Here is a 26,559-nt window from a genome sequence, read left to right as displayed (position 1 = left end):
GATCGTAGAGTATCTCCTTTCCGCTTGATCAGTCTTGGAAGAATTCGTCCAGAATGTGCATGGCTAAACGACTGAGCACAGCCACATTTAGCTGTCTCAAGTCAACGTCATCCCACGACTGAGGATGGTCATTCAGACCAATATTACTAAACCTGCGATCAAAAAAACAAGGTCACTGCACTCTTAGTCGATCGAAGCAGAGCGAGGGTTCACCATTTTCAAAAAAACGGTAGAACGAAATAATGTTTTACAAACGAAGGAGCATAGAAAACCACACATATCAAAGTTCCAGCCAGACCTGGGTAATTATGCGCCCACCCCACCGTTAAGAGCTACGAGTTAAAGGGAGCGTGCGAGTTACGCGGCTACGAGTTGCGCTGGTCATGCAAATAAAACCGTGTTTCGAGTTATACCACGGGCTACGCTATCATAGACCATATATAACAGTTTTATGAGAGTTACGTCAGAGTCAAGTTTCTTTGGTAGCGAGTTACGCTACAGAGCTACGTTAAAACTCGATTACTCGCGCCAAGTTAACGAGTTAAGTTGTAACTGCCCAGGTCTGTATCAAACATCACTTACAGGTTGAGGAACCTGCGGATGCCGGTCCATTGGCCGGGATAGGCCAGTGTCTGCACCCAACGTGCCAGCACCCCCGTGACCTTTTCCATCATCTGCTGACTAACGGGCGGACAGTTGTCATTAACCGCCACGATGAAACGCCGACACTGTTCCGCCGCCGACTCCGTGCAGTGGAAACGCAGGACCGGAATGTGGATCTGCAGATGCGCTCCCTGTTCATGCATCCCGCGCTCCACCCGGTGCCCATCCTCCAGCCACGTCCGGTCGGCGGCACCGTAATAGAACAGCGCGTCTAGTATGGACTTATGATGCAGACCCGTTGGAATGGCGGCGGTGTAGTTGACGAACAGCAACTGTTGACACACCTCCATCCACTGGCGCTGTGCACGGCACTCGTACCGGGGAGCCTCCTCTCCCTCGTCTCTGATATCCATTAACACCGGGCTCACAGATTCCGGACAATCACCACCGTCCTTGATGATGATCAACGGTACACGTTGATTTTGGGCTTTGAGTGTATGGCGGATAAGCTTCAGTCGGTCGTGAAAATCGTGCCTCTTCATATAATGAGCGTATCCGGCGGCGTCCTGCCAGTCTATTTCCTTAGTTGGATCGAAACATCCCACGGTGTCCACTAATGCTAGTGTCTGCGTCGATACGGTCAGGCTGTGGTCCAGCCTCAGCACGAGTCGGTAAGTTTGATAATGGCATTCGATGTTGAATTCTTCTTCTACGGGGGTTTCGGCCATGAGGCATGAGATATCGAGAATGCGGAGGCGCTGTCGGGCCACGGCGTAATCTTCCAAAAGAAGTCTCCACAGAATGCACACCCTAATTAAGGGACATGTCTGAAATTTTCTTACTGCAGGCAATTCCCACACATTAAGCAGGTTGCGGTATCAACGAAGGCATACGATTGACGACAGTATTAACGACGGGGTACGATTACCGAACGTTTAAACGGCACTGCCCGTCGTTATTAACGAAACGAAGGGGGTATCGTTTCGTTAATAACGACGTTGAAATTCAGTAATGAACGACTGTGCTTACATAGACCATTGAGCACGATGACTGCATAGGCGAGACAGTCTACCCAGTGAATTTCTGCCTGGGCATTCAATCCTGAGTTGCCCACTCGACTCGAATTTTCGAAAACCGTACCAGTCTCGACAGTTGCACTGCTGTCAGTGAGATTTTTGCCAGCTAGATTATTGAAATCAAAATAATTTACTTCTTCATAAATGTAAAAATTACTGCAAAAATCAAAACACAGTTACACGAATACTTCACTGTTTCAGCAGCTGGAGTTCTGCAGCAACTTTGTCGCCTGACGGCCCCAACTATCTCTCAAGTGCAACTGCTAGTCACGCATTTTAGAATGGAATGACTGTTTTTAGAACGTCTCCGCGGAAACTTTAACCACATTTCTTTCTAAAGTGTGTGTGCCATATAAAAAAGATCTAATTTGTTATTTTTACGCTGGTAAACGAAGTTGTTTTAAGTTTTTCAAGACTGAATACAATATTTTGACGGAGACACTCTTATTGTTTGATTGTCTGATACCTAGTTCCTCACGTTAATACCAGGAGCAGTAAATTGTTTAGTTTATAACGCAACCTCTTATTCGAATTAACGGAACGTTGAATTAACAACGCTAAAATCGTCGTTAATTTTGCCGTTAATCATGAGGCCGTGCAAAACGCAACCTACTTATTGGCGTGAAAACAAATTACTGCTCACGACATTTGATGAGGCAGCGTAAGATTTTGAAAGGTTCTAGTGCAAACAGCTGCACCGACGTCTCATCATACAGCGATCCTTTTTTCGAACTTCACGGTGCATTTTAGTTATAAAAAAAGCCGGCTTACCGATCTAGCCACAGTTGAGTAATCATATCGCAATGCAGGAGAATGTGTGCCAGAACCGGATACGGAAGCTCATTGATATGCATTTCTTCATCATCTGCAAAAATTAATCCGTCGAGTTTCTGGGCTAACATACGCAGGCCGGTAAAACAGGCAAGTAAAGCAGTAAGAAATTTCCTGCTGCAGATTGTGTTGCAGGTAAAACGAGGCAAACAACGGCGCTGGACGCACATCAATATGCAGTGGAACCTACTGGAACGCACCTATTGGATGGGCGGAGTTTTCTCTGTTACGACCATGGGGATTTATGGCCGTGGACAGGGGATATCGTGGATTGCAGGGTTGGACATATCTTTATGTTCTTGTGTGTACCAAGTCCGAGCTGTATCGTTTATGATCATATTTGAGCCGGACATTTATGTCTTTATGGTGTTATGCATTTACAAGAAACAGCTGCGGCTTCGCCTCCGTGTTTCTTGTGATCCATGGCCCCTAGGAATACTCATTCACGTAGCGTATTGAGCGCTGGATAGCTGTGGTAGCTCGGTCACTCACTGAGTCAGTTTAACGATTTTGCTCACTGGACAGTAGTGATAGCTCGGTAAATCACTGACTCGATTAGCGAGTGGTAACTTGGTAACTCACTCATTTATTAGCGATTTTGCTCGCTGGTCAGTGAAGGTATCTCGGTCACTCACTCACCTTAAAATAATATAAATCCGGCTCTTCGCTTTTAGCAATTGTTTAGAAGGGTGGTCTTGCCAAGATCGAACAGCCCGATGTCCGCATGGTTAAGACCTACCATTATATCAGAAATGTGCCGACAACGAAAATCGATAGGGTAACTTGTGATTGCGTACTTCATTTTGTGGTTAGTGGTGTACGAGAATGAGTTCAATTTATTTCGTTTAATTTGCTTATTTAATAATTTATATGTTGCATATTGTATCCAGGCAAAAATTTTTTAAGGTTCAAGGTCATCTTGAAACTGGGTTGGATCGTTTGGGGCATCGTGCCAGCACGATTCTGATTGGACGTATTCAAAAACAAAAGTCATGTGATGCAGTTCTGGACCACGGCCGATCTAACTGTGGTATCACATTTAAAAGTTCTTGATTAGATTCATCTCCGGTTGTTTTCAAATTTCGTGCTCAACACTTACCCGGCTGGAGGGCTTGCATACCACAGCCGTCCCGGATGATACCAGATGCAGTGCTGGGTTGCTGCGCAGTAAGGCATAGCTGGCAGGCTATCTTCAGGTCATCGTCCGTCCAGAACATACTACGTCCCAATGCATCACCGTGCACTTCGGCGCAGACGAACGTCACCGTCCCCGTGGCCGCCCGGGCAAACACCCGACAGCCCACGTCGAAATTATAGAACGCCCGGGGATCGGAAGGCATCGAGGGACTGTGCACTGTACAGTAGAATGTCAGTGTTTCCGCGCCCGGGCGAACTGGCAGCTGGCGTCACACGCCGTATCACCAGGACCCAACGTCATCTGACACGTCCGCCCCAAAAATTTCGGCAACAACGCCACATCCCGCAATAGATTCGCCGACTCGAAGGCGATGACGTGCTTCCGGTAGACAAATTTGGTATTTGCTATGAAAAAACTGCGCCGGCTGTTGGACGGCGGGAGTTTTCGGATAAACTGGCATATATCCACGATGCAGCAGTCTCCAGCGGTGGTCGGGGTCTTGAGGCGGGCGCCATAAAACAGATTGGCGACTTCGTGGGTGATTTTTCCCGGCCGGAACACCATCGGCCCACCGGGAGCGTCCCGCAGCGCCACCTGCACCGACCGGCCGCGATTCTGCGTTCCCGAGATACGAAGGACTTGGTGCGGCCAGAGATGTTGCGTGTGGATCCATTGGGCGTTGATGGTGCTGGCGTCGAAGTCAACGAAGAAGCGATCGCCGTCAATATCTTGTACGTATCCCAACCACCACTTCCCGTTGTCGCGTCGCACCATCACCGTGTTGCCGAAGTTTACGTCGCGGGCGCCCGTGTGGAATTGGCGAAAGTACAACCGGGATGCGAACATGTTCACGGCCTTGGTAAATGATTCCACTTTCTTAAACACCAGTACTACGTAGGCACAGATAGGCTCGTATATTACACATGTAACAGCGACAATCAATGCTGCTAAAAAACCACAGGAATGCAGTTGTTATTTTTCAGTTGCACACATTTAACTGATTTCAGAGAGCGTTGAAATAAATTATTCCATGTGATGTGAAATCGTGGTTCAACGTTAACGCTAGCTACTCCAGTTTGCCTACGCGGCTATATGCAAGAATAAGTATGCTTCTAAAAATACATTTTGATCTTGCTTGCCCATTCCGATGCATGTGCTCCATCCTCCTGCTCATCTCCCGCCGGCACCGGCTCTCGAAGATCCTGCATCGTGCAACATCTTCGATGCCGGTATGTAGCGCGGCAGTCGTGACTTGCCTTTACTGTTACGGCAGTCGTGGCAGTCGTTTTCGGTTTACTGTTAACCAGTGCGGCCGGCATATGAATGAGATTTCTCTCCATCCGCCAATCTTGCGGATACATTTACTGCAGTAAAATTGTCTAAACACATAGCGGTATAAGCGCGAATGTATTAAGTTAAGATCCCATATTGTTAAGACCCCAGCATCCTGCCCAGGTTTTAGAACCAGGGGGCGGATCGGTCGCGTGCGATGCCTGTATGAACGGACCATTTATGGTATAGCAGATACCTCCCAACCTGGTTAGTGGCTTGCGTGCAAGATGGTGAATAACCAGTTCGGTTATTAACCTGCCGCGACGTGGAGCGTCGTCTCTTTAATAATTAACCAACGCAATAACAAAATACCAAAAACACACTGAAATACAACATAGGTCAGTAGTACGACGTTGGCACACGTTGCCATGCGCCACATAACCAGAATTTTTTTTGGTGTCAGAAAAGCACGTTTAATAATAACCGGATTATCTTTGCAGATGACGAAGAAATGCATATCAATAAGCTTCCGTATCCGATTGTGGCGACATTCTGCTGCATTTTGATATGGCTACTCAACTGCTGTTAAATCGGTAAGTCTAGTATGCGCGGCAACCCGGTACATGGTATCAAATCCTTGTACTCGCACGATACGTACAAGCAGAGGAAGTTTCCCATACTCCGTAACCCTTTTTTGACTGATTCAGGGCATTTTTAAGTAAGTGTGGTAATTTGGCCACAGATTAACAAAACCGTCTGTAACCAATCACTATGTATGCATCACCGCTGTACTTTCGCCAATACCACACGGGCGCTCGCGAAGTGAACTTCGGGAACACGGTGCGGGTGCGGCGCGACACCGATCAGTGGTGGTTGGGCTACGTGCAGGATATTGACGGCAACCGCTTCCTCAACTTCGACTCGACCACCAACAGCCCCGAGTGGATCCCCTCCCGTCATCTCTGGCCTCACAATTTCCTCCGCCAAACGGGACCCTCCTATCGTGGCCGTTCTATCCAAGTGGCACTACGCGATATCCCCGGCGGACCGATGGTCTTTCGCCCGGGGACCATCACTCGCGAATTGTGTGACAATATGTTTAATGGTGTTCGCGTAGACGGCGCTAATCCTGCCTGCATCATCGATACTTGTCAGATCGTCACGAAACTGCCGACCCATAAAAAGCCCAGTTTTGCCGAAAGCGGGACGAAATTCGTCTACCGAAAGCACGTCGTCGCCTTCCAGCAAGCGGAGTCATTGCGAGATGTAGCTTTGTTGCCGAAATTTGTAGGGAGGGCTTGCGGGATCACGTTGGGTACGGGTGATACCGTGTTTGACACCAGCTGCCATTTCGCCCGCTCGTTTCCTATTGGCTCAGGGGACTCGAATTTCCACTGTCCCACGCATCTACCCCCGACGTCCGCCACAATGTACTGGTTCGATGTGGGGTGTCGGGTGCTTGCACGGGTGGACACGGGGACGGTGACGTTCGTCTGCGCCGAATTGCACCGGGACGCCGCTGTCGGGCCCAGTATGTTCTGGACTGAAGATGCTCTGAAGGAAGCGTGCACGGAATGTCTCACTGCGCAGCAATCGAAGCTAGCGTCTGTGCCTAGTATTTTTAGTGAGGACGCCTTCCAATCTGGTTAGTAAAACAGTAACTGGAGGTGGTGTAACGTTGATATTTGGATAGTAACCAGAATTTTAGTGTGAGAAAAGCACATTTAATAAGCGGATTATTTTTGCAGATGACGAAGAAATACATATCAATAACCTGACGTATCCGGTTTTGGCGAACGTTCTGCTACATTTCGATATAGTTGCTCAACTGTGGTTAAATCGGTGAGTATATTTCGAACATATACAGTACGCGACAACCCGGTACATAATACCAAATTCCTGTACTTCCTGTACTAGCGTATGTACAGTGTACAGTACGGATCGTAATATTGTGTACTGTAGCCGCTAGATGATTAATGGCACCACAGAGTCTGGTGACGCCGACTGGACGGATAACGACGCACACGCTGCTCGATGTTCCACGTAGCGTGTGCGTCGGCGCTGTGCGATATGCGGCAGGTGGCAGGCTACGGCCGCGTCCGTCCTTCTGTCGGCCGGATCTAAACTTGGTGCCATTTCATCTGGCGGCTACAGCCCATGCTAACAGCTAACATGCACATGAACATTTCTCGCACTCCAAAACTCATTTTTCGACCCTGTAATACATTTTCTAGCAAAATGATTTGTATCATTGGCGTAAAGACAGTTTGTACTGAATTTCAAAAAATGAAATTTCGTTTTACAATTTTGTAACAGACAAGTGCCGAGGACTCACGATCAAGCTTTATTGACAAGTAATGCTGAATAAATACCGCGTGATAATGCGGGAAGAGAACAAAGATGGCAGTCTGGCCTAATATCTAAACGGGGCGATGTGCACGCGAAGTTAGTTCTTGAGCGTCTGTCACGGCGTGAAAGAATGCTGGCGGCATGTCGCTGGCCACTGGTCAGACGTATCAGCTGTGTGATGCGCAGACTGGACTCCAGCGCGAGCGTATGAAGGCTGAATAGTGCTGTGCCCGGTGTTGCCGGATATTGACAGTGTGGGAGAGGAGACTAACCAGTTCGAGTACCATGCGCTGTCCCAGTGGATGCGTGCGTGTCAGCAGCTTCTGCTCGTCAACTTCGCCATTCCGACGGGTCGGGATAGTTCCCTACTGCATGCGCGGCTTTTTGACAAAGCCAGCGACTGGACCTGGCTGAAGGACCGGCACCGGATGGTGTCCGAACTTCATCCTGGTGCGCATCTGCGGATCGTCATTCCGTTCGTGCGATTCTACTGCACGGAGTCGGTCGTGGAACAGTGTCGGAGATTGATAGCGGCGCTTAATAACCACTGTCCGACAGTTACCCGACGGATGACCGAAAAGGTCACGAGCATGCATGGGCAGTGGGTACGGACGCTGGCCTATCCCGACCAATGGACTGGCATCCGCATCTTTCTCAACCTGTAGGTCATGTTAAAATTAAAACGTGTTTTGCTTGAAATTATTGTCTTCTATGGCAAAGCGTTATTTCGCTTTAAACTAAATCTCTTGAAAAACAACAATAAATACCGTTTCTCTGAACATAGAGAAACCTTAGCTTCGCTTCGGCCGATTAGCTTTTTGAAAAATGACCTTTTTGTAATTAGGGCCAGCAGTATTGGCGGTCAACAGCCGTGGGATGGCGTTGACTTGAGACAGATGGATGTGGCTGTGCTCAGTCGCCTAGCCATGCACATTCTGGACGAATACTTCCAAGACTGATCAAAGCAGGAAAACATTGTGATTGCATCTATGAATAGAATTCCAAAACTAATAAATATTCAGTGCCCTGTGCGACTAGTAATTCAACCAGTTTGGCTGCTGTTGCCGCTGCCGGATTGCTTTACACTTTATAGTATTTCGTTTTATTACGGCCATGTGACTGCTATTTTGAAGCAGGTTCTGAAAAATTTGTTGGGAACAGTGAACAGAACCACGTTAAGTGCATTTATTGTTTTTCTAACGCTACCTTGATGAGTTTGGGTTGCTGTTCGGTGGATGCTGTATAACAATTGAACGATTGTGGTAATTTAGCGCATTGTAGACTTTCTAGCTCTGAGCCAGCATCGTAGCACCTGTATATGAGTCACTCGCCACGCCGGCAACAGATGACAGACGTGAACAGGAACGCGAGCACATGGTGTTAAACGGGTTAAACGAGTTCTTAGTTTTACCGCATGTTGCGGTACATGCATACAGATGGTGATCACCAGTGAGAAGTGATGAGGATAGACAACATTTTCCACAGCCTATTTCAGCATTCTGAAGTTCTTCAGAGGTGTTGCATCACTTGGGCACTTTATTAAGGTAGTTTGGTAATTTTGCTTCGATCAACTCAGTCTATGGTCTATAAAGCATCCATGTACGCATCACCGCTATACTTTCGACAGTTTCGCACGAGCACACGCGCGGTGAACTTTGGTAACACGGTGCTGGTGCGGCGCGACACCGGCCAGTGGTGGTTGGGCTATGTTCAAGATATTGACAGCGACCGCTTCCTCGTTGACTTCGACTCGACCACCGACCGTCCCGCATGGATCCAATCCGGTCAGCTCTGGCCGCACGAATTCCTTCGCCAGTCGGGTGTTTCGTATCGTGGTCAGTCCGTGCAGGTGGCGCTACGGGACGTCCCCGGCGGACCGATGGTCTTCCGGCCGGGAACTATCACTCGCGAATTGTGTAACAATATGTTTAATGGTGTGCGATTAGATGGTGCTGATCACAACCAGGCCTGCATCGTCGATACGTGCCAGATCGTCACGGAACTGCCGATCCCTAACAAGCCCAGTTTTGCCGAGAGCGGGACGACATTCGTCTACCGGAAGCACGTCGTCCCCTTCGAGCAAGCGAAGCTATTGCGTGATGTGACACTGTTGCCGAAATTTGTGGGACGGACGTGTCGCATCACGTTGGGTCCGGGTGACACCGAGTGTGACGCGGACTGCGAATTCGCCCTGGCAAATGCCGTGGGCTCGGGGGAACAGATTTTCCGCTGTGCTGGATTGCATTCGCTCTCGTTTTACATGTTTGATGTGGGCTGTCGGGTGTTTGCAAGGGTGGACACCGAAACGGTGACGTTCGTCTGCGTCGAAATGCACGACAACGTATTCGGACGCAGTATGTTCTGGACTGACGACGACCTGAGGGAAGCGTGCGACGCTTGCCTCAAGGCGCAACAACCGAGGCTCGCTCCTGGTATTCTCTGTGAGGATGGCCTAACTGACACCTTCCAAACCGGTAAGTGTTTACAACAAGGACGATAACCCGGAAATCTAGTGGAATCAAAGCAGGCTTAATAAGCCGATAATTTTTGCAGATGGCGAAGAAATGCATATCAATGAGCTGGCATATCCTATTCTGGCGAACATTCTGCTACATTTCGACATGATTACTCGGCTACAGCTTATGCAAGTGCAAATAAATCGCTAGTGTAGGTCACTTCAGGCTTTACTCAAGGTGAAAAGGGAAATGGTATCAAATTTAAATTCGGGAAAATGGTAGGACGAGTGTTTGGTTTGCACGGTAACGGTAGTGGTAGGTAATACAGTACCTGTAATCTAAGAAACCGCTTTAATAAGGCTACAAGTGCCTTTTAACAAGTGTCATATAATATCGGTTACAAACTAAGTACCAGCCACAAAATTCATACCAGAAGCACTTCCACGTTGTATTTGCATAGAGAGTCGCTGCTTAACACACTCTTTCGCCCGCTTCTTTCGTCAAAGTCGCTATATCGTTTCCAACCTTCTCCGCTAGCTTTTGGTTCCATCTCTTCAGGGTCCGTAAATTTCAAAGGCTGCACCTACAAAATCGTATCTTGGTTATAGCTAGGCGTGTTTTGTCAGTTTCCCCCTTTCCGCGTGTTCAGCAGCTGCTTCGGCGTTCGCACTGGTACGGCTGATGTCCGAAGCAGCGAGTTAGTACACGCAGAATACAATGGTTACATGAGTCACTTACATCGTCTTCCAGAGGCTTTCCGCGCTCCCATGGTACCAGTGTGATCGCACTGGCCTTATCTTATCTTTCACGGAAAGATCTTTTAACTGCATTCTTGCTGGAAAACCGGTCGTTTCCGGTCCGCGGGTGATTTCCCCGCTTATACAGTCGTGTCGTGGTATTCTTCCTGCTGACCATTTACATCGGAGCCCGTGCCGGCCCAAATCGTCCACCGCTTTTATAGTTTTCGGAATCTTACAAGCCAGATTCATAATGGGTTGTGTAAATGTGCAGTGAAAAATCGGAATTCATGGGTTACGCTAAGTGTGTAATGCAGTGGCTGTCACTTTAAACGCCGATTTCCAGTACATCATTCATGTATCTTTACGCAATCAATTGTGGAGCCGGCTTGTAGGTATGTATTTCATCCGCAACTCAATGCCAGCCAACGTTGAATGAATTTTTATCTGCGGTTTCACGGCAGTGCATTAAAATCATTAGACTGCACTGTGATTGTGTTGTAAACGCATGTGAAAAAGCGTGTTTGTAATTTGAAGGGTATGCGTGCTATGGAGGCTCCTTTTGGAAGACTACGCTGCTGGAAAACAGTGGCATCTGCTTCTCGACATACCGCGGCTGCTCGCTGAAAAACCTGTGGATGAACAGTTTAACGCAGAATGCAATTATCATACGTACCGACTTGTCCGTCTGCTGAACCGCAGTTTTTCCAGCTGGACGCACACTGTGGCGTTGGTGGACACCGAAGGACATTCCAATGTAATGAAGATGATAGATATGCTCGACACTGCCGGACTGGCTGATTATATGAAGAGGAACGATTTGCGTGACAGAATGCGGGTTGTCCGGCATACACTCAAAGCAAAACATCATCGTGTCCCACTAATCATAATTAAAGGAAGCAGAGATCTTGCGCAACCGCACTCAGTGTTGCTGGATATAGGCAGCGTGGGAGAGGAGGCTAACCAGTACGAGTGCCGTGAGCTGTCCCAATGGATGCGTGCGTGTCAGCAGCTGCTGCTCGTCAACCTCACCGTGACCATTCCGACGGGTTCTAATAATTCTTTATTGGACGCGGATTTCTTTTTCAGTGCCGACTGGACCTGGCTGGAGGACGGCCATCGAATGTGGCGTGGAGGGGGTGAATACGGTGCGCATCTGCGAATCAGCATTCCCTTCCTGCGTTTCCGTTACACGGAGACGGCCGCGGAACAGTGCCGGCGTTTCATAGCGGCGGTTAGCGAACACTGTCCGGCCGTGATCCAGCCAATGATCGAAAAGGTCACGGGGATGTTGGCACGCTGGGCGCAGACGCTGGCTTAACCCGACCAATGGGTCGGCATTCGCATGTTTCTCAAACTGTAAGTAGTGTACCCTAACCGTGCACTTGACGGAAATTTGTACAGTGCAGCCACAAGCACTTTTACGATCGAGTTCATCATTCACATGCACGGCTTGCAGCTAGTGCATGCGAACGCGAATCGGCTGAAAATTTATGCGGCTATGCAGCAGTACAGCACCGTATCGCTCATAGCGTACAAATTTCCGTCAAGCAGGGTTAGGGTATAGTAATGCTTGCTTTGCTTTCGGAAGTTATTTTTTACGCATAACTTGATTATTTAGTACTTACTAGAGTGTTTCGTTTCAAAGCTTTGCTTCGCTTATGTTAATTATCCTTTTCATGCAAGGATTTTGTTTTTTTACATCAGGTTCAGCAGTACTGGTCCGGATGGCCGTCCTCGGCCGTGGGATGATGTTGATTTGAGACAGCTGGAAGTGGCTGTGCTCAGTCGCTTAGCCATGCACATTCTGGATGAATACTTCCAAGACTGATTAAACCCGACATGTACAGTAGACTGTGTTACAGATTGAAACGCCATGCAAGTTATTACGCGGTTGTACGCTAATTTGGTTCAAAAAACTGACTTACGTTTGCGGTAGCAATTCATTCAGTCTGGCTCCTGCCTTAGTGATCTGTGACATGACATGTAACTAGAAGTTAGTTCGTCCACCAGTACCAGTACTCTTCGACGTGCTTCTTCTGTTTTTATGCTCTCTACTGATACATACTTGTGTACCTAAACTGGTAGTGCAGTTAGCTTTTGGTTGATGTCTGTTTTCTTCATTTTACGTACGTTTGTGCCAATCTTTTGTTTCTTGTATGTTATAGCCCATGGCTAGCTTGTTTAACTTTATTTGCTTTGCGTGCGAATGATCCGTCGTGCCTAATAATGGCTCTTTCTGAAAAGGTTTTGGATGCATGAGCGACTAAGCAACGTAACGCAAGGTTATCGGAAACGTTTACTAAAAAAAGGACGGTGTGTAAAGCGAAGGTCCCGGTGTGTAGGTCCGCACAAGACGCACCACATGGCACCAGCATAGTGAATCACGAAAACAAACGTATAAGTTTGAAGTATAAATAAACGTATAAGTTTGAAGCGTGATTACTGTTGTGCAATTGACGCGCGAAAATCCGCGGTATTGATCTTTCTTCGCCTCTGCCGTGGTGGCCATAGCCCATCGGCACATTAGTATTTTTTAGACAGCTGAAGACATGTGAAAGGTTTCCCTCCATCGACATGCATCGGCTCCAACCAGTCTTGGAAGAATTCGTCCAGCATGTGCATGGCTAAGCGGCTGAGCACCGTCACATCCAATTGCCGCAAGTCAACGTCATCCCACCGCTGTGGACGGCCATCAGGGTCCACACTGCTGAACCTGAGAACAACAGCAACAGCGAGTGCCATTTTAAGCAGTACTGCGTTGTACGTACTAGATCATTTAGGTTCTACTGCTTTTCTCAAGCAGCGGTTTAGTTAAAGTGTTGACGAAGGAAATGCTACGGTTGTTTTGAGTAGGTTACCAAATAAATCGGTACAAGAAGTTAGAAATCTGGGTTGGTTTGTAGTGTTGAAATTTAAGCTGTCAGGTAGTGTTCTAAACCATATAGCACTTACAGGATGAGGAATTGGCAAATCCCAGTCCACTGATCGGGATAGACCAACGTCTGCACCCAGCGTGCCAACATTTTGGTGACCTTTGCGGTTATCCCCTGACTGACGGCCGGACAGTGGTCATTCACCGCCGCGATAAAGCGCCCGCGCTGCTCCTTACCCGTCTCCGTGCAGTGAAAGCGCAGGAACGGAATAGTGATGGTCAGCGTGTCGCGCTCCATCCAGCGCGCCGCCACATCCCCACCATCTTCCCAGGTCGTCTTACTGGCGTCGGGGCCGAAGAGCAGATCGAGTAGGGAATGCAGACCCGTCGGCAGGGACGTGGTGTAGTTAATCAGCAGCAGTTGCTGGCACACGCCCATCCACTGGGACAGCACCCGGCAGCGGTACCCGTCCGTCTCCGCCGTCATGACGGTCATATGCATCAATGCCGCTTCCGGACGGTCTCCGCTGTCTTTGATAATAATCAGCGGCAGGCGAAGATCTTTGGCTTGGAAGATGTGCCGGATATCGCGCATCTGAGCGTGACATGCTTTCCGTGAATTATAACCCGTATGTCCCGCAGTCGCCACCAACGCCACGGTGTCCATATTGGTTAAGCCAAGGTGGCGGTCAAGCAGCGCCACGAGTTGGTATGTATAATAGTGTCTTTCGACGTTTAATCGAAAGGCGCTATCACCGGATTTCTCATGTACCGGTTTTCCTGCGGCCAGCAGCGGGAAGTCGAGAATCATGTGCCGTTGACTGGCGGTAGACTGTTCCAACAGAAGTTTCCACAGCACGCACACCCTAATTGCAAGTGGCAATCAAAAGATAGGTCTCAGTATGTTTGTAAATTCTTTTGTTCTGAACACCAACACTCCTTCTCACTACAATATTTCAACTTGTCAACCTACATGAAAAGCACTTATGCAAAAAGTATTGACAACTTACCGCTGTATCCGCAGCTGACCAATTAGATCGAGACAATGCAGAATGTGCGCCAGAATCGGATACGGAAGGTCATTGATGTGGATCTCTTCCACCTCTGCAAGTACAGTAATCCGGCGTGCACATCTACCGAAATTGACCACGCACTCTAAAACACTCTTTCGCCTTGCTTTCAAAGCATATTTTGTAATTGGATGCAAACCTTCGCAGATACATATTACCGGCTTGGTGAACGGAATGGCGGTGTCCACGTTTGGTGTGATTTTCGCGAATCACTCTTCGCATTCTAATTTGCACAGTAGTCTAGAACAAAAAATGTCGGTTTAATGGGCAAATGGCGCTAAGAGATCGTCCAATTGCCAAAATGAGTTTCAGTTGGCCAGTTTTTGGCACTTCGACTTTCTGCAGCGTTCACGAAAAACCATTTTGTGTACATGCGATCTTCATGCAAATGTGCGTTTACATATAGGATTTAAAGTAGGTCGGTCTATTGGATTTTCAGTACACCTGAGCGCAGTTAGTAGTAAACCTTTTGGAATTGCTTAACAACCATAACTCCCGAACCGAATGTTGTGCGCACAAACGGTTTTTGAGCCAATGTATAAAAATTCACTTGCTACTGTACTTCACAAAACAAAACAATAAGTGTTTGGGAAATTAAGAGTGAGCGAGAAAGTGAAAGTTTTCGTGCATGCGCACGAATTTGATCCCATGTACTGGGTCATTCCCTTTAAAAATAGGTTAAGCAAATGTTTTCGTTCTCCAGCACCACCCAGTTTTTCAAAAATGTTCATAAAAAATACAGATTCTTGCTTAAAGCTACTTGTACTGGTGTATGTTGTAAACACTGCTCTTTCGAACGCAACTAAAAATTTTGTGATTCAAGCATTAAAGGAGCCCAGCGCACCTTGGTAAACCAGACCACCATTTTGCTCAGCCACCTTGTACTAGGCGCTCGCAGCTCCTGTTGCTGTCTGAGGCAGTCCCGGCAGGCCTTCTTCAAAGCATCTTCAGTCCAGTACATACTACGTCCGGCGGGATCACCGTGCACTTCGGCGCAGACAAAGGTCACCGTCCCCGTGTCCACCCGCGCAAACACCCGACAACCCACATCGAATCTATAAAACTTCGCCTAAATTCCGCTGGGCCCCGACGGTGTGGGACGATGCAATCCGGCGCAATGGAACATGGCGATCGCCGAGCCGATGGGCACCGACCAGTCAAAATGGCAGGCAACGCCGCAGACCCCATCACCAGGACCCAACGTGACCCGGCACGCCCGTGCCACAGCTCGGGGCAAGAACTCCACAGCGCGCAATAACCGCGCCTGCTTGAAGTTGATGACATACTGGCGGTAGACGTATTTCGTGTGGCCTCCGAAGAAGATGCACCGGACATCGGGCGTCGGCAGTTGCGAGACGAATTGGGACGCATCCGCGATGAGAACCGTGTTAGTTGGAGGGTCACCGTCAAGGCGGACACCGTAAAACATGGCAGCCACCTCGCGCGTGATCGTCCCGGGTCGGAACACCATCGGTCCTTCGAAGGTATCCCGCACTGCCACGTGCACGCAACGACCACGATTCGAAGCCCCCGTTTGGCGGAGGAAATTGTCTGGCCAAAGATGACGGGAGTGGATCCATTCGGGGCGGTTGGTGGTCGAGTCGAAGTCAATGAGAAAGTAGTCGCCGTCGATTTCCTGCACGTATCCCAACCACCATTGGTCGGTGTCGCGCCGCACCAGCACCGTGTTCTCGAAGTTCACCTCGCGAGCGCCCGTGTGCAGCTTGCGAAAGTACAGCGGTGATGCGTACATGGTGAGTGTTGCTTTATTGAGTAATCAAATTTAAAGTCCGCGTCAATGGGTTCTCTCACATTGCCGCATCTACGAAAAACATCGAAGGTGAAGAGGTTTTATTGAGCTACTCACATGAACATTGGTTAAATGCCAAATTGCGCAGTAAGTACATTATTTCAGGACATATCATAAATACTGTACATTTCATACAGCCTCTTACCGATACAGAACGTTTCCTGAACGCAAGCAGCATCAAAGCAGCACCGATTTCTCTGCTTCAGGAACTGAGTGGACCGTTTTCTCCTGTGTCCTCTCTAAAAGCATCTAACCGAGTGCAGAGATTTTGCGTTTCGCTTCTTTATACCACTTTTATCTTAACAGCAGTAGAGTACGCACAATATCTTTCATACAACACGTCTCAGAAAATTAAAGGCGATACTGATAAAAGAGCGTTAAAATAAAAAAAACCTCAATGTCAGGCTCTGTCGCGGAATCAGAATTATGTCAAGATGGTCCAACGGAAGCCACAGGAACTTATGACATTGTAATGTAGGCTTCTTCAAGCGGTAAAAATCGATTGTAGTTAGCCTTACAAGTTAAAAACTGTCGACGTTGCACCGGCTGCGTTGACGTGAGTCATGCACCACCGTACCGGCACTCGATGCGGCACAATCATTCATGTCAGCATGCAAGCGAGCACATGCAGTTAAACACCGCCAACAAGAGCATCTCAAGTGTTTCCGTTTTACCGTATAGAGTATGGAGCTGTGGAGCCAAACGAACGGTAAATAAATCGTTGTGAATCTGCATAAGCCTTTGCGGTGGGGTTTCTGCATCCGATTCCCTATTGTACTGTTCCGGTAGTGTGCAAGTGGCTGTGTCTATGGGAGTATAATGATCTGGCTAGATTTTTACGCGATGTTCCTGCAGCTTCTACGGATTTAGCAACTCACTACTCACCAATCACTACAGCCGGAAGCCATCGACGACCTACCAGACTACCATAAAGTGCGTACTGATTTGAATTTTGAATCAGTTTAATTAGTGTATACCAGCGCAGGCTTCTTTATGTGAACGTGAACCTGATATTGGCGGTAAAAACATTATGTACGCATCACCGCTATACTATCGCCAGTTTCACTCCAACGCCCGCGAAGTGAACTTCGGGAACACGGTGCTGGTGCAGCGCGACAACGACCAGTGGTGGTTGGGCTACGTGCAGGACATTGACGGCGACCGCTTCCTTGTCGACTTCGATTCACCGACCGTCCGCCCCGAATGGATCCTCACCCGTCACATCTGGCCACACAATTTCCTGCGTCAATGGGGGCCTCAAAACCGTGGCAGCTCTATCCAGGTGGCTCTGCGGGATACCCAGGGTGGACCAATGGTATTTCGCCCAGCGACCATTACTCGCGAAGTGTGGGACAAAATATTTGTTGCCCTGGTTGGTGTCCGTCCAGATGGTGCCAATCGGGCCTGCATCGTCGATATCTGCCAGATTGTCACGGAGCTTCCGACGCACAATGAACCCAGCTTTTCCGACGCCAAAACACAATTCGTGTACAGGAAGCACGTCGTCCCTTTTGAGCCGGCAGAGTTATTGCGGGATGTGGCGTTGTTGCCGAAGTTTGTGGGATGGGCGTGCCGGATAACTTTGGGCAGGGGTGACATTGACACGCTGTGTGACACCAGCTGCCAGTTTGCCCGGTCCTTTCCCATCGATGAGGAGGAGAGGTCGTTCCAGTGCACCCGACTACATTCACCTTCGGCCCCTACCGATCACCGGGCGTTCTATTGCGTGGATGTGGACTTTCGGGTTTTTGCCCGGGTGGACACGGGGACGGTGTCGTTCGTCTGCGCCGAAGTGCACGGTGATGCATTCGGACGCAGTAAGTTCTGGACGGCGGATGCCCTGAAAGAAGCCTGCCTGGAATGCCTCACGGCGCAGAAGCCGAGGATAAGGCCGGGTATTAACAGTGAGGCGGATATAATGGGGACCGTGCAACCTGGTTAGTGTCATAGGTTCTGTAGTGCAGTGGAACTTCGATCCGACTTTGAACACCCCGAACGGTGAACACCTCGAACGTTGAACAGGAAATTACGTACCGAGGGTGTTCAGGGTTGCGAGGTTCCACTGTACTACCTATATCCTATAAACCTACAATGTGGGGAAACCTGGGGTATCCCTAAATAATAGCTTTTATTCACTAAAAGGAATAAATGGGAGCAAATACATAAAATGGATAATTCCAGATCAGAGACACTTTCAATCCAGTAGAAAGACCATTAAATAGGGGCACTTCTATGCCTGACTGCCTTCATAGGCGGTTACAGTGTACACCGTGACACCGACGTGCACCGTGATTTAGCGTAGTGGTTCCAAGAACATTGGATACTAACGAGAATTCTGGTTGGTCGACATTATATTGTCGACTCACACTCCGTCGACCGTCACCTGGCGACGGCTAATAAAACCAAGAAATCTAAAAACATCTGTAAGAAAGCCTGAGATAGCGAAGAACACTAAGAGGGTCTAACAAAACGCGCTAGTTCGACTCGTGACAGTCGATGGGAAAATTGCGAGTCATCAGTTTTGGGTTGAACAATCGGTTTATCTTGTAGATGAGGAAGCAGTGCACATTAATGATCTCCCATATCCGATTTTGGGGCACATTTTGCTGCATTTCGATGTGGTAACTCAATTACGGCTAAATCGGTACGTCTACTTTTTTGCTAAGATGCACTATTCCATTCGTTTAGTCGTCCACTGACTATGTACGATGGTCAGTGGACGACTAAGCGCTGAAAGCAACTTTGCGGCAACTGATTGGGTAAATGAACACTTTGGTTGAAGTTGCTAAACTTCGCAGTGCAAGGGGTGGCATACAGTATACGCTGTATACCGTAATTATCGGATTCGAGCTCCCCCATGTAATTAAAGCGCACCCCTAAGGTCGTTTGAAATTAGAAGCCGCCCCCCTCCCGAAATATAGGCCCATGGGCTTAATTAAATGCCGTAAAGCCCATATTGTGAAATCCCAAAACGTTGGTTTGAAAACTTGAAGCCCCCTAAATACGAGTACAAGACCATGCCCGTAATTAGAGCCCACCCCGTGAGGCGTTCGAAATATTTGTAACCCTGGGGTTATAAATCGATAATTACGGTAATTTATTCTGCAGGCGGTCTAGCATTAATTTACTTACTTAGCCCGTTTCTCACCGCCGGCGGATATAAAGCTCTAACATGTCACCTTTGAAATAGTTTAAGTTTTAAAGGGTATGCGCGCTCTGGTCGCTGCTGTTGGGAGAGTACGCTGCGAGCCAGCGGCAGATTATTCTCACCATACCACGACTGCTCGCTGGAAAACCTGTGCAACACGAAATCAACGCTGAATGCCAGTTTCACACATACCAAGTCGTGTCGCTACTGGACCGAAGCCTGACCGTATCGATACACACCGTGGTACTGCTGGACGACCAGGGACATTCTGCTACGATCTCAAAAGCAGATTTGTCAGACTTCGAGAGGCAGCTAAATTTTGATCGGAGGAGAGAGTGCCGGAACATGGTGCGGCTGATCCGGCACATACTCGGCGCCAAAGATCGTCGTGTGCCATTACTCGTCATCAAAAACACCGGTGATCTTCCGGAAGCGCTCTCGGCTTTGATGGATACTGGACGTATGCCCGGAGAGGAGGCTTCGCGGTACGAATGCCGCGGCCTTCGTCAGTGGATGACAGTGTGCCGGCAGCTACTGCTGGTCGACTACAACGCAGCCATTCCAACGGGTTCTGGCAATTCCTTAATGGACCAGCTGTTCTTCTTCGCTCCCGCCGACCTGGCATGGCTGGACGACAGCGGTCAGAGGGCGGGCGACATGGTTAAGGCACGCGGCGCACATCTGCAGATTCGTATTCCGTTCCTGCGTTTCCACTGCACCGAGACGGCCGCTGAACAGTCCCAGCGCTTTATCACGGCGGTCAATGACAACTGCCCGCCTGTCAGTCAGACCATGACTGAAAAGGTCACGGGGATGTTACTTCGCTGGGTGCGGTCGCTGGCCTATCCCGACCAATGGACCGGTATCCGCATATTCCTCAATCTGTAAGTGATGCTGGACTCAGAGAAAAATGTTTATGATGCTGACAGTCGACAGACAGCAGCGCAAAGTCGTATCCGAGCAGCAGACTATAAAACTGCACGAGTATGTAAGGATTGTGATGGAAATACGCATCTACTAATTTATTTTCCACCGTACTAATTCTTTCTGGTTTAAAAAAGTCGCCAGATTCAGACAATCTAACATTCTCCCATCTCCAGGATTTATAAAAAACTCATTTTAATTACTAGAATTTTTAACACGGCCAGCGTAATCGTGACTCGTGTGTTTTCTCGAAATTCTACTTGTGGTTTGGTTATCGGCATAAGCCTCTCAATCATTTAGACGAACATTGTCCAATAAGTAGTAATTGTGCAGCAGGTCTGTTGGTTGATCAGGTTCAGCAGTGTTGGACCCGATGGCCTTCCTCAGCCGTGGGATGGCGCTGACTTGCGGCAACTGAATGCGGCGGTTCTCAGTCGCTTAGCCATGCACATTCTGGATGAATTCTTCCCCGACTGATCCAGCCGAATGCAGAAGAAACGTGGGGATATTAAACCGCATTCACTTTAAAATAAATTAACTGGTGTTCCTCTTCTTTATGTACTAGTGCTGCAATGGTCAGCATAACAAACTTTCCATGTTCATCCGCTTTTAATGGCCAGCCACTTCCCGTGTTCGGGCAAGTTCGATGGTAGCCGTCAGTGTTACACGCTTACAGTAAAAGAACAGACCATAGGGTCTCTACGTAGAGCCCTTGCAGATCCACAAATCGCAGATCGCTACCTTTCAAATGTAATAGAAACAGAACTTTGATAGAAACCTAAGAACATAATAACCCGCTGTACAGATAACCCTATGACCAATAAAACGAACACGATACGGCCGTCAACGGAAAGATCCAGCTCTCGCTCGCACTTCACTCGCGCTTCAGCTTCATCACGACACAGTCAAAGTCTGTCTGGGGGTCCAGTAGTCGGCACTCCAGCAGGCTCCACCTGTCCGTCTCCTCGTCGTACACTTCGATGCTGTCAACATCCCCTCCAAGAACGTACAGTTTTCCATCCAGACAAGCGCATCCGGGAGAATCGCGCTCCACGATCAGATCCGCTGTAATCACACAGCGACACTGATATCACGGTTTTGAAGGACATCCCATGCAAGTCGTACTGACACACCGACAGGCAGTGATATCGACAGCGGAATTGCACTTACCTTTTCGCACCCACTGATCGCTGACGCGGTCATAGGCATCAACGCGCTTTGACGGTACCCCGACCTCCGCTCCACCTAGTGATTCACAACACAGCATACACCATCCATTGGGTCACACAAACTGACCACAATCTGACAATGCCCAGCCGCAGGCGGAAGCCGGACTGCCGTGCTGACAGCAGGCTATGCCACATTAGAAAGGCGGTCAGCTGTGTTTGTACATAACGCTCGAACACTTTCGGTATACTCCACAATGCACACTAACGATATCGGCCGGAAATCATCGATATTTTTCATACTGTTCACTTTACATACATGGACATCAGCCATTTTCAAAACTGAGACGAACACGCCTTCCCTCTGAGTTGTTAACCATACAGACTGTCCATACTATATAGTGACGAAAGGAGCTTTGATCCCACACAAACAAGAAACCAAAAGAAAAATATCAGTAAAGTGAAAAATAAATGAAGCTGGCTAACTACCGTACTGGCGATTGTGAGAGGAGAATCCTCTGTACACACAGCAGCCGCCCATCCGCCGCCTACCTGGTTGGCTCAAGCTCAAGCACAAATATCTTGATTTTCGCCAACAGCGGCGATGGCACAGTGGCTGTGCTACGTGGATCACACTCGGTAGCCAGCGGTTCGATTCCGTTCCATCGCCGTTTTTCGGAATTTCCTCAACAGACAGGACTTCATCTGACCGCCCTCCCTCGCTGAGATCACCACGGGCAGCCGACTTATGGCTGCCTCTATGATACGATACACTCTCTACTCTAGCGCGTGATTCACTTATGGCTCGTTACTGTTAATTGTACCGTCACGAGTGCTGAGTTACCATTCTTACCAATAACGTAGATCAGCCCACTGGGAGCCACGATGGCCTTGCAAAAGTCGCGAGGGATCAGCATGTCGCGCAGTCGGGTCCACGTATCGCCAGCGGGATCGTAGCAGAAGGCCCAGCGGCCCACATCCTCCTCCCTCCCGTCCCCGCCGAACACGAACAGTCGACCGTCGCACCCCACGGTCCTCACGCCGCTCAGTTCCACGGGCAGCGGCGCGACGGCGCTCCACGTTTCCTGGGTGGGATCGTACGCTTCTACGGACGCCAGTGTACCGAGTTTGTCCACCTCAATGCCGCCTACGGCGTAAATGCGACCATTCAGCGCGGCAAGGCCGAAGTCCCGGCGCGGTGTTTGCATCGGGGGCATCTCGCGCCACTCGCCACGCAGACCGGTGTAGCGGCTGTCGCGCTGTACTGTATACATGCCAGCAAAGTGAGAAACCGCAATGGTGCTGGCGTCCAGCAGTGCTATTTTGTAGCAGTCGGCGGGAATGGGTAGTTCGGCCAGGTGCCAGACGGCTGGAATCGACGGGCTGAACGCCTCAACGCAAGCATCATACATGAGGGGTTCGCCACCGCCAACGCAGACGATCACTTCCTGCGCACCTGCAAGACCATTATGAATGAGATCCCGCATTTACCCCAAGCGTCATATATTTCTTCGCATGCGAATACAGTAAAACCTGTGTAATCTGAACACCTCCGGTTGCTTCAAAAGTGTTCATAGTAACCAACTGTTCAATATTCGCAGTAGCTTTTGCAGTATACGAGACGCGCCGGTTCCTACACGAGCGTTCAATATTCGCAGTTGTTCAGTTTTCGCAGTTGTTCGATCTCACAGAGTTTACTGCACGAGTGATGTTCAACTGTGACAGTATTGGCGTTCACGGAACCAAGAAAACAATAACAAAGTCTTGGTTTCTCTGCAACATGCGTACTTGTAATGCTGGAAGTAAAAGGTCTGTACTTTCTCAGACGGACAGACACGAGGTGTACAAGTTTGTCCGTAATTTCCGACGAATCAACACAGCGAAATATACAAATTCACGGTGCAGTGTAGTGGCAACCGTCATAGCGCAAAACTTTGCACGCTAAATATGTGCTGTCTGTACCTTTACGCAGGAAATTACCGGACAAGCTTGCATATCATCCGACAAAAACAGCAACAAAGACCTACCGTACAGCTATTTCACCATTACAAATCGGGGAATAGAACAACATGGTCCTTACCGTATGAATGGCGGGGCGTGGTGATAGCCACTTCCCCGGCATGCAGTTCTTTGGCGGCCACTGTGGACTGGCACGGCGAAGCACTGGCAAGAGCCGCCGCGTACTCCTGTCGGCAGTGGTCGCTCAGGAAGGGAGCATGGATATTCTGCAAGACCGACGCCACGTGCACCAATCGGCCGGGACGGTCGTGATCCAACCAACGCAGCACCGCCCCCAGCACCTGATCCTCACTGAAGACCTCCACGTCTTCCGATGCGATCAGGGCAGTCAACTGCAAAAAAGGACTGTACAGTTGAGACATTCCGCCGTTACTACCAAATATTGTCGGCTATCGACCCAACCGATTTTAAGTTCGTAAAAGCACTGTCCCTTCTCATGTTAATTGGGACAAATTCTTTACTTTGTTAGTGTTTACTGAGTGGTGCTCCTTGATGTAAATATGGTGAATAAATCAACGCACAAGCACACGTAATACTACACATAAATTCATGTAGCTGCCATACAACGCCCTCCATCTCACGGCCAGCACCTGTTGCGCGTCCACCTGTAGAAACTCAGGACTCTGCGCCCACTGCGGAAAGTGCATGTGGAGCAAGCGCAGAGCGGCCGCGGCCACACGGGGATGGTGGTGAGTGGAGGCCAGAGCGTGGACGGCCAGGCAGTTGGATGTGTTCAGGTGCTGCTGCACGTACTCCCAGCACAGTCCGGCCACGCGGTCCATCTGCAGGAACTGCGCCGCAATCAGTATGGACGCCACGTTGTCAGCGGTGAGGCTAAGATGCAGAGTGTACGCGTACTCCACCAGCCTACACAGCGAAAAAACCATCCAATCATCGTCATTTACACTACACTGGAGTCTGGAAATAAAGTACGTCAAGGCGCCGACCTACAATTCGGTGACCGACAATTCGCTTTCCTGCTAAATCGTTGACCGACGTTCTGCCGAAACCCGTTTGTTGACCGACTACTTGCTTTTCGGTTCGATACGTTAGGTTGTGTTTTCTTAGCTACTTGTTGTTTTTCTCTTAGATTTCGTAGGGATCTTAGATTTGTTAGTTTTCTTAGGTCTCTTAGATTTTTCGAGCCAGGAAAATGTCACAAGGAAGTTGTCGGTATTCACAAAAGGTCATTGAGCGAGAATCTCAGGCCCGTCGCGAGACCCCCGTTAGTTTTTCAAAAAGCTTCTCCTCCCGGGGTTTTCATCGCACATTTTTTCTGAATATACCGTTAGAACCGCCGTAAAATTCTGAACAAAATGGTTGAGGCCGATTTTCAAAATTCGTTAGCCCCCAAGATTCGACATTCACGGGCGGTCGCTAGTGCGACATCTTCCTTTTGGGCAGTTTTCCCTTACAAAATTCAAAAATCTACTCCATCCACAGTTTTCATGCTAGATTTTTTCTGAATACACCAATAAACTCACCGCAAAATTCTGAACAAAATGGTTGTAACCGATTTTCGAAATTCGTTTCTCCCCAGAATCAAGTTACAGGGCGGTCGACCGTACGACAGTCTAATTTTTGTGGTTTTCCCCTAATCTGGGGTGGTCAAGGGGGAAACCCCAAATTGTACGGTGTCGCATTGGCGACCGCCCTATGATGTCGACTTTGAGAAAAAGCGAATTTCGAAAATCGGCCTCAACCATTTTGTTCAGAATTTCACGGCGGTTCTAACGGTACGGTATATTCAGAAAAAATGTGCGATGAAAACCCCGGGAGGAGAAGCTTTTTGAAAAACTAACGGGGGTCTCGCGACGGGCCCGAGCGAGATGACTATCAACGATTTGCCATTTCAACAAATCGTCGGGTCATCGTTTTGTCGGTCAGCAAAAAGTCGCCAGCAAGTTTTCGGTCAGCAGGACAGTGTGCCCTGGAAATAATGATGGCAAGGCAAAACACACCGCACGCCATACCGATTTATGCTGCCAAATATACATCTCTTAAGCACTCTTTTCAGTTTCGGGATAGCGGGCATATAAATACTGCATAATAATTGAGGTTTGCGACTCCTAACTTGCCAGTTCACATCAATGCTTTGACTGATCGTAGAACCAGCTGAACCTCTTCCACGTTTGTCCGCATTGGTAAGTACGTTTAAAGACATGGCGAAAAAAGTTCTGGAACCTGAGACTGGGCCAACAAATGTGTTTGTAAGGGAGTGGGTGTACTGAGTTGTGGTGCTTAAATACGCTACTGTATTCTTGTTTAAAGCTGATCTGAAATACTGTGTATTCTGGAGAGTTGTTGTTGTTGTGAGTGTCTGCTGCCTCGAATTGGGTTCTTGCCCTGAATGTGTGCGGACGTTAAACCATGAAACTTCGTTACACTCCGTATCATCCAGTACTCACTCGTTCAACGTGCGACTGTCCATGTTGCGCAGCCGGAATACTGGCTGCGATGACTCCTTCCACTCCTGTGTGAAGACGGCCCGAAAATACGCGCTGTGCACGCTGAGGACATTGCGATGGCAGGAATGCCCACGGAAGATTCTTCGCCACCCTGCAGCATAACATCGCACAGGGCTCCCGTCGACTGCAGATCGCGCATCCCACGAAGAAACTCATCCACAGCGAGACAGTCATGGCGAGGAGAAGTATTGCTGGACTTTGACATTTTTCCCGATGGGACAGCGGGCACTCAGGGGAAGAAAGGACAGTACAATCGTACAGTTTTTGAGGGACGCTGACCTAAATACGTATCACAGTAAAATTCTCTCAGTCAAAACTAAATATGAACTGCAAAAGTGTAAACCAGTACAGCAAAAATATTCGAAGTGCCAGCATTTGCAGCTTGATGTGGCAAAAACTTTAACAAAAAACCGTAGCTGCCGGGCTAAGAGGGTCGCCGCCACGGAACAGGCAGCGGGCAGTCGCATAGCGTTCAGGGTACTGTACTGAAACATGCTAAAGCCGGTGCGTTTATGAAGCACTCAATTTTAGATAAATTGCTGTATTTAGGTACTTGTACATAGCTCCTAAATGTATTGTGCGAAACGCTGAGCTTGATTCAATGGTGAATGTCACGA

General features: G+C 48.7%; 7 protein-coding genes across 12 annotated transcripts; 4 read left to right on the top strand and 3 right to left on the bottom strand.

The window, feature by feature from the left end:
• Positions 1-13: 13 nt before the first annotated feature.
• On the bottom strand, positions 14-3,852 carry LOC129600225 (uncharacterized). The gene is made up of 4 exons (XM_055498681.1): positions 3,610-3,852; positions 2,451-2,544; positions 583-1,413; positions 14-152 (listed from the first exon to the last, which is right to left on the bottom strand). Exons 1-4 carry the CDS (start codon positions 3,848-3,850, stop codon positions 29-31), a joined length of 1,290 nt encoding a protein of 429 aa, XP_055354656.1. The 5' UTR covers positions 3,851-3,852; the 3' UTR covers positions 14-28.
• Positions 3,853-6,192: 2,340 nt separating this feature from the next.
• LOC129600233 (uncharacterized) lies at positions 6,193-7,345 on the top strand. The gene is made up of 3 exons (XM_055498688.1): positions 6,193-6,565; positions 6,669-6,762; positions 7,237-7,345. Exons 1-3 carry the CDS (start codon positions 6,349-6,351, stop codon positions 7,286-7,288), a joined length of 363 nt encoding a protein of 120 aa, XP_055354663.1. The 5' UTR covers positions 6,193-6,348; the 3' UTR covers positions 7,289-7,345.
• Positions 7,346-7,410: 65 nt separating this feature from the next.
• On the top strand, positions 7,411-8,228 carry LOC129600232 (uncharacterized). The gene is made up of 3 exons (XM_055498687.1): positions 7,411-7,426; positions 7,492-7,930; positions 8,114-8,228. The coding sequence occupies exons 1-3, from the start codon at positions 7,411-7,413 to the stop codon at positions 8,226-8,228; spliced, it is 570 nt and encodes a 189-aa protein (XP_055354662.1).
• A 511-nt stretch (positions 8,229-8,739) lies between these two features.
• On the top strand, positions 8,740-12,719 carry LOC129600220 (uncharacterized). Of its 3 annotated transcripts, none has more exons than XM_055498674.1 (4): positions 8,740-9,743; positions 9,823-9,936; positions 11,000-11,821; positions 12,170-12,719. In XM_055498674.1, exons 1-2 carry the CDS (start codon positions 8,849-8,851, stop codon positions 9,933-9,935), a joined length of 1,008 nt encoding a protein of 335 aa, XP_055354649.1. In that variant the 5' UTR covers positions 8,740-8,848; the 3' UTR covers position 9,936; positions 11,000-11,821; positions 12,170-12,719. The 3 variants fall into 3 exon arrangements, with proteins under 3 accessions (XP_055354649.1, XP_055354648.1, XP_055354647.1); XM_055498673.1 differs by having other exon boundaries at positions 9,823-10,857; XM_055498672.1 differs by lacking the exon at positions 9,823-9,936.
• Positions 12,720-12,988: 269 nt separating this feature from the next.
• Positions 12,989-16,645, bottom strand: LOC129600219 (uncharacterized). The gene is made up of 6 exons (XM_055498671.1): positions 16,363-16,645; positions 15,252-16,229; positions 14,566-14,647; positions 14,348-14,441; positions 13,418-14,203; positions 12,989-13,178 (listed from the first exon to the last, which is right to left on the bottom strand). The coding sequence occupies exons 2-6, from the start codon at positions 15,366-15,368 to the stop codon at positions 12,989-12,991; spliced, it is 1,269 nt and encodes a 422-aa protein (XP_055354646.1). The 5' UTR covers positions 15,369-16,229; positions 16,363-16,645.
• Positions 16,646-16,871: 226 nt separating this feature from the next.
• Positions 16,872-21,007, top strand: LOC129600217 (uncharacterized). 4 transcript variants are annotated; one of them, XM_055498667.1, is made up of 5 exons: positions 16,872-17,150; positions 17,300-18,154; positions 18,768-18,861; positions 19,422-20,249; positions 20,643-21,007. In XM_055498667.1, coding segments are annotated over exons 1-5 (1,902 nt in total). In that variant the 5' UTR covers positions 16,872-17,149; the 3' UTR covers positions 20,767-21,007. The 4 variants fall into 4 exon arrangements, with proteins under 4 accessions (XP_055354642.1, XP_055354644.1, XP_055354641.1 ...); XM_055498669.1 differs by having other exon boundaries at positions 17,278-18,154; XM_055498666.1 differs by having other exon boundaries at positions 16,872-18,154.
• Positions 20,914-26,272, bottom strand: LOC129600218 (kelch-like protein 3). The gene is made up of 6 exons (XM_055498670.1): positions 25,883-26,272; positions 24,065-24,341; positions 23,536-23,806; positions 22,309-22,911; positions 21,460-21,534; positions 20,914-21,354 (listed from the first exon to the last, which is right to left on the bottom strand). Exons 1-6 carry the CDS (start codon positions 25,903-25,905, stop codon positions 21,164-21,166), a joined length of 1,440 nt encoding a protein of 479 aa, XP_055354645.1. The 5' UTR covers positions 25,906-26,272; the 3' UTR covers positions 20,914-21,163.
• Positions 26,273-26,559: the final 287 nt, after the last annotated feature.

Source organism: Paramacrobiotus metropolitanus, unplaced genomic scaffold (assembly GCF_019649055.1).
Source record: "Paramacrobiotus metropolitanus isolate TYO unplaced genomic scaffold, Prichtersi_v1.0 Parri_scaffold0000167, whole genome shotgun sequence".
NCBI classification, from domain to species: domain Eukaryota; kingdom Metazoa; phylum Tardigrada; class Eutardigrada; order Parachela; family Macrobiotidae; genus Paramacrobiotus; species Paramacrobiotus metropolitanus.
This window is presented reverse-complemented; position numbering and strand designations above follow the sequence as displayed.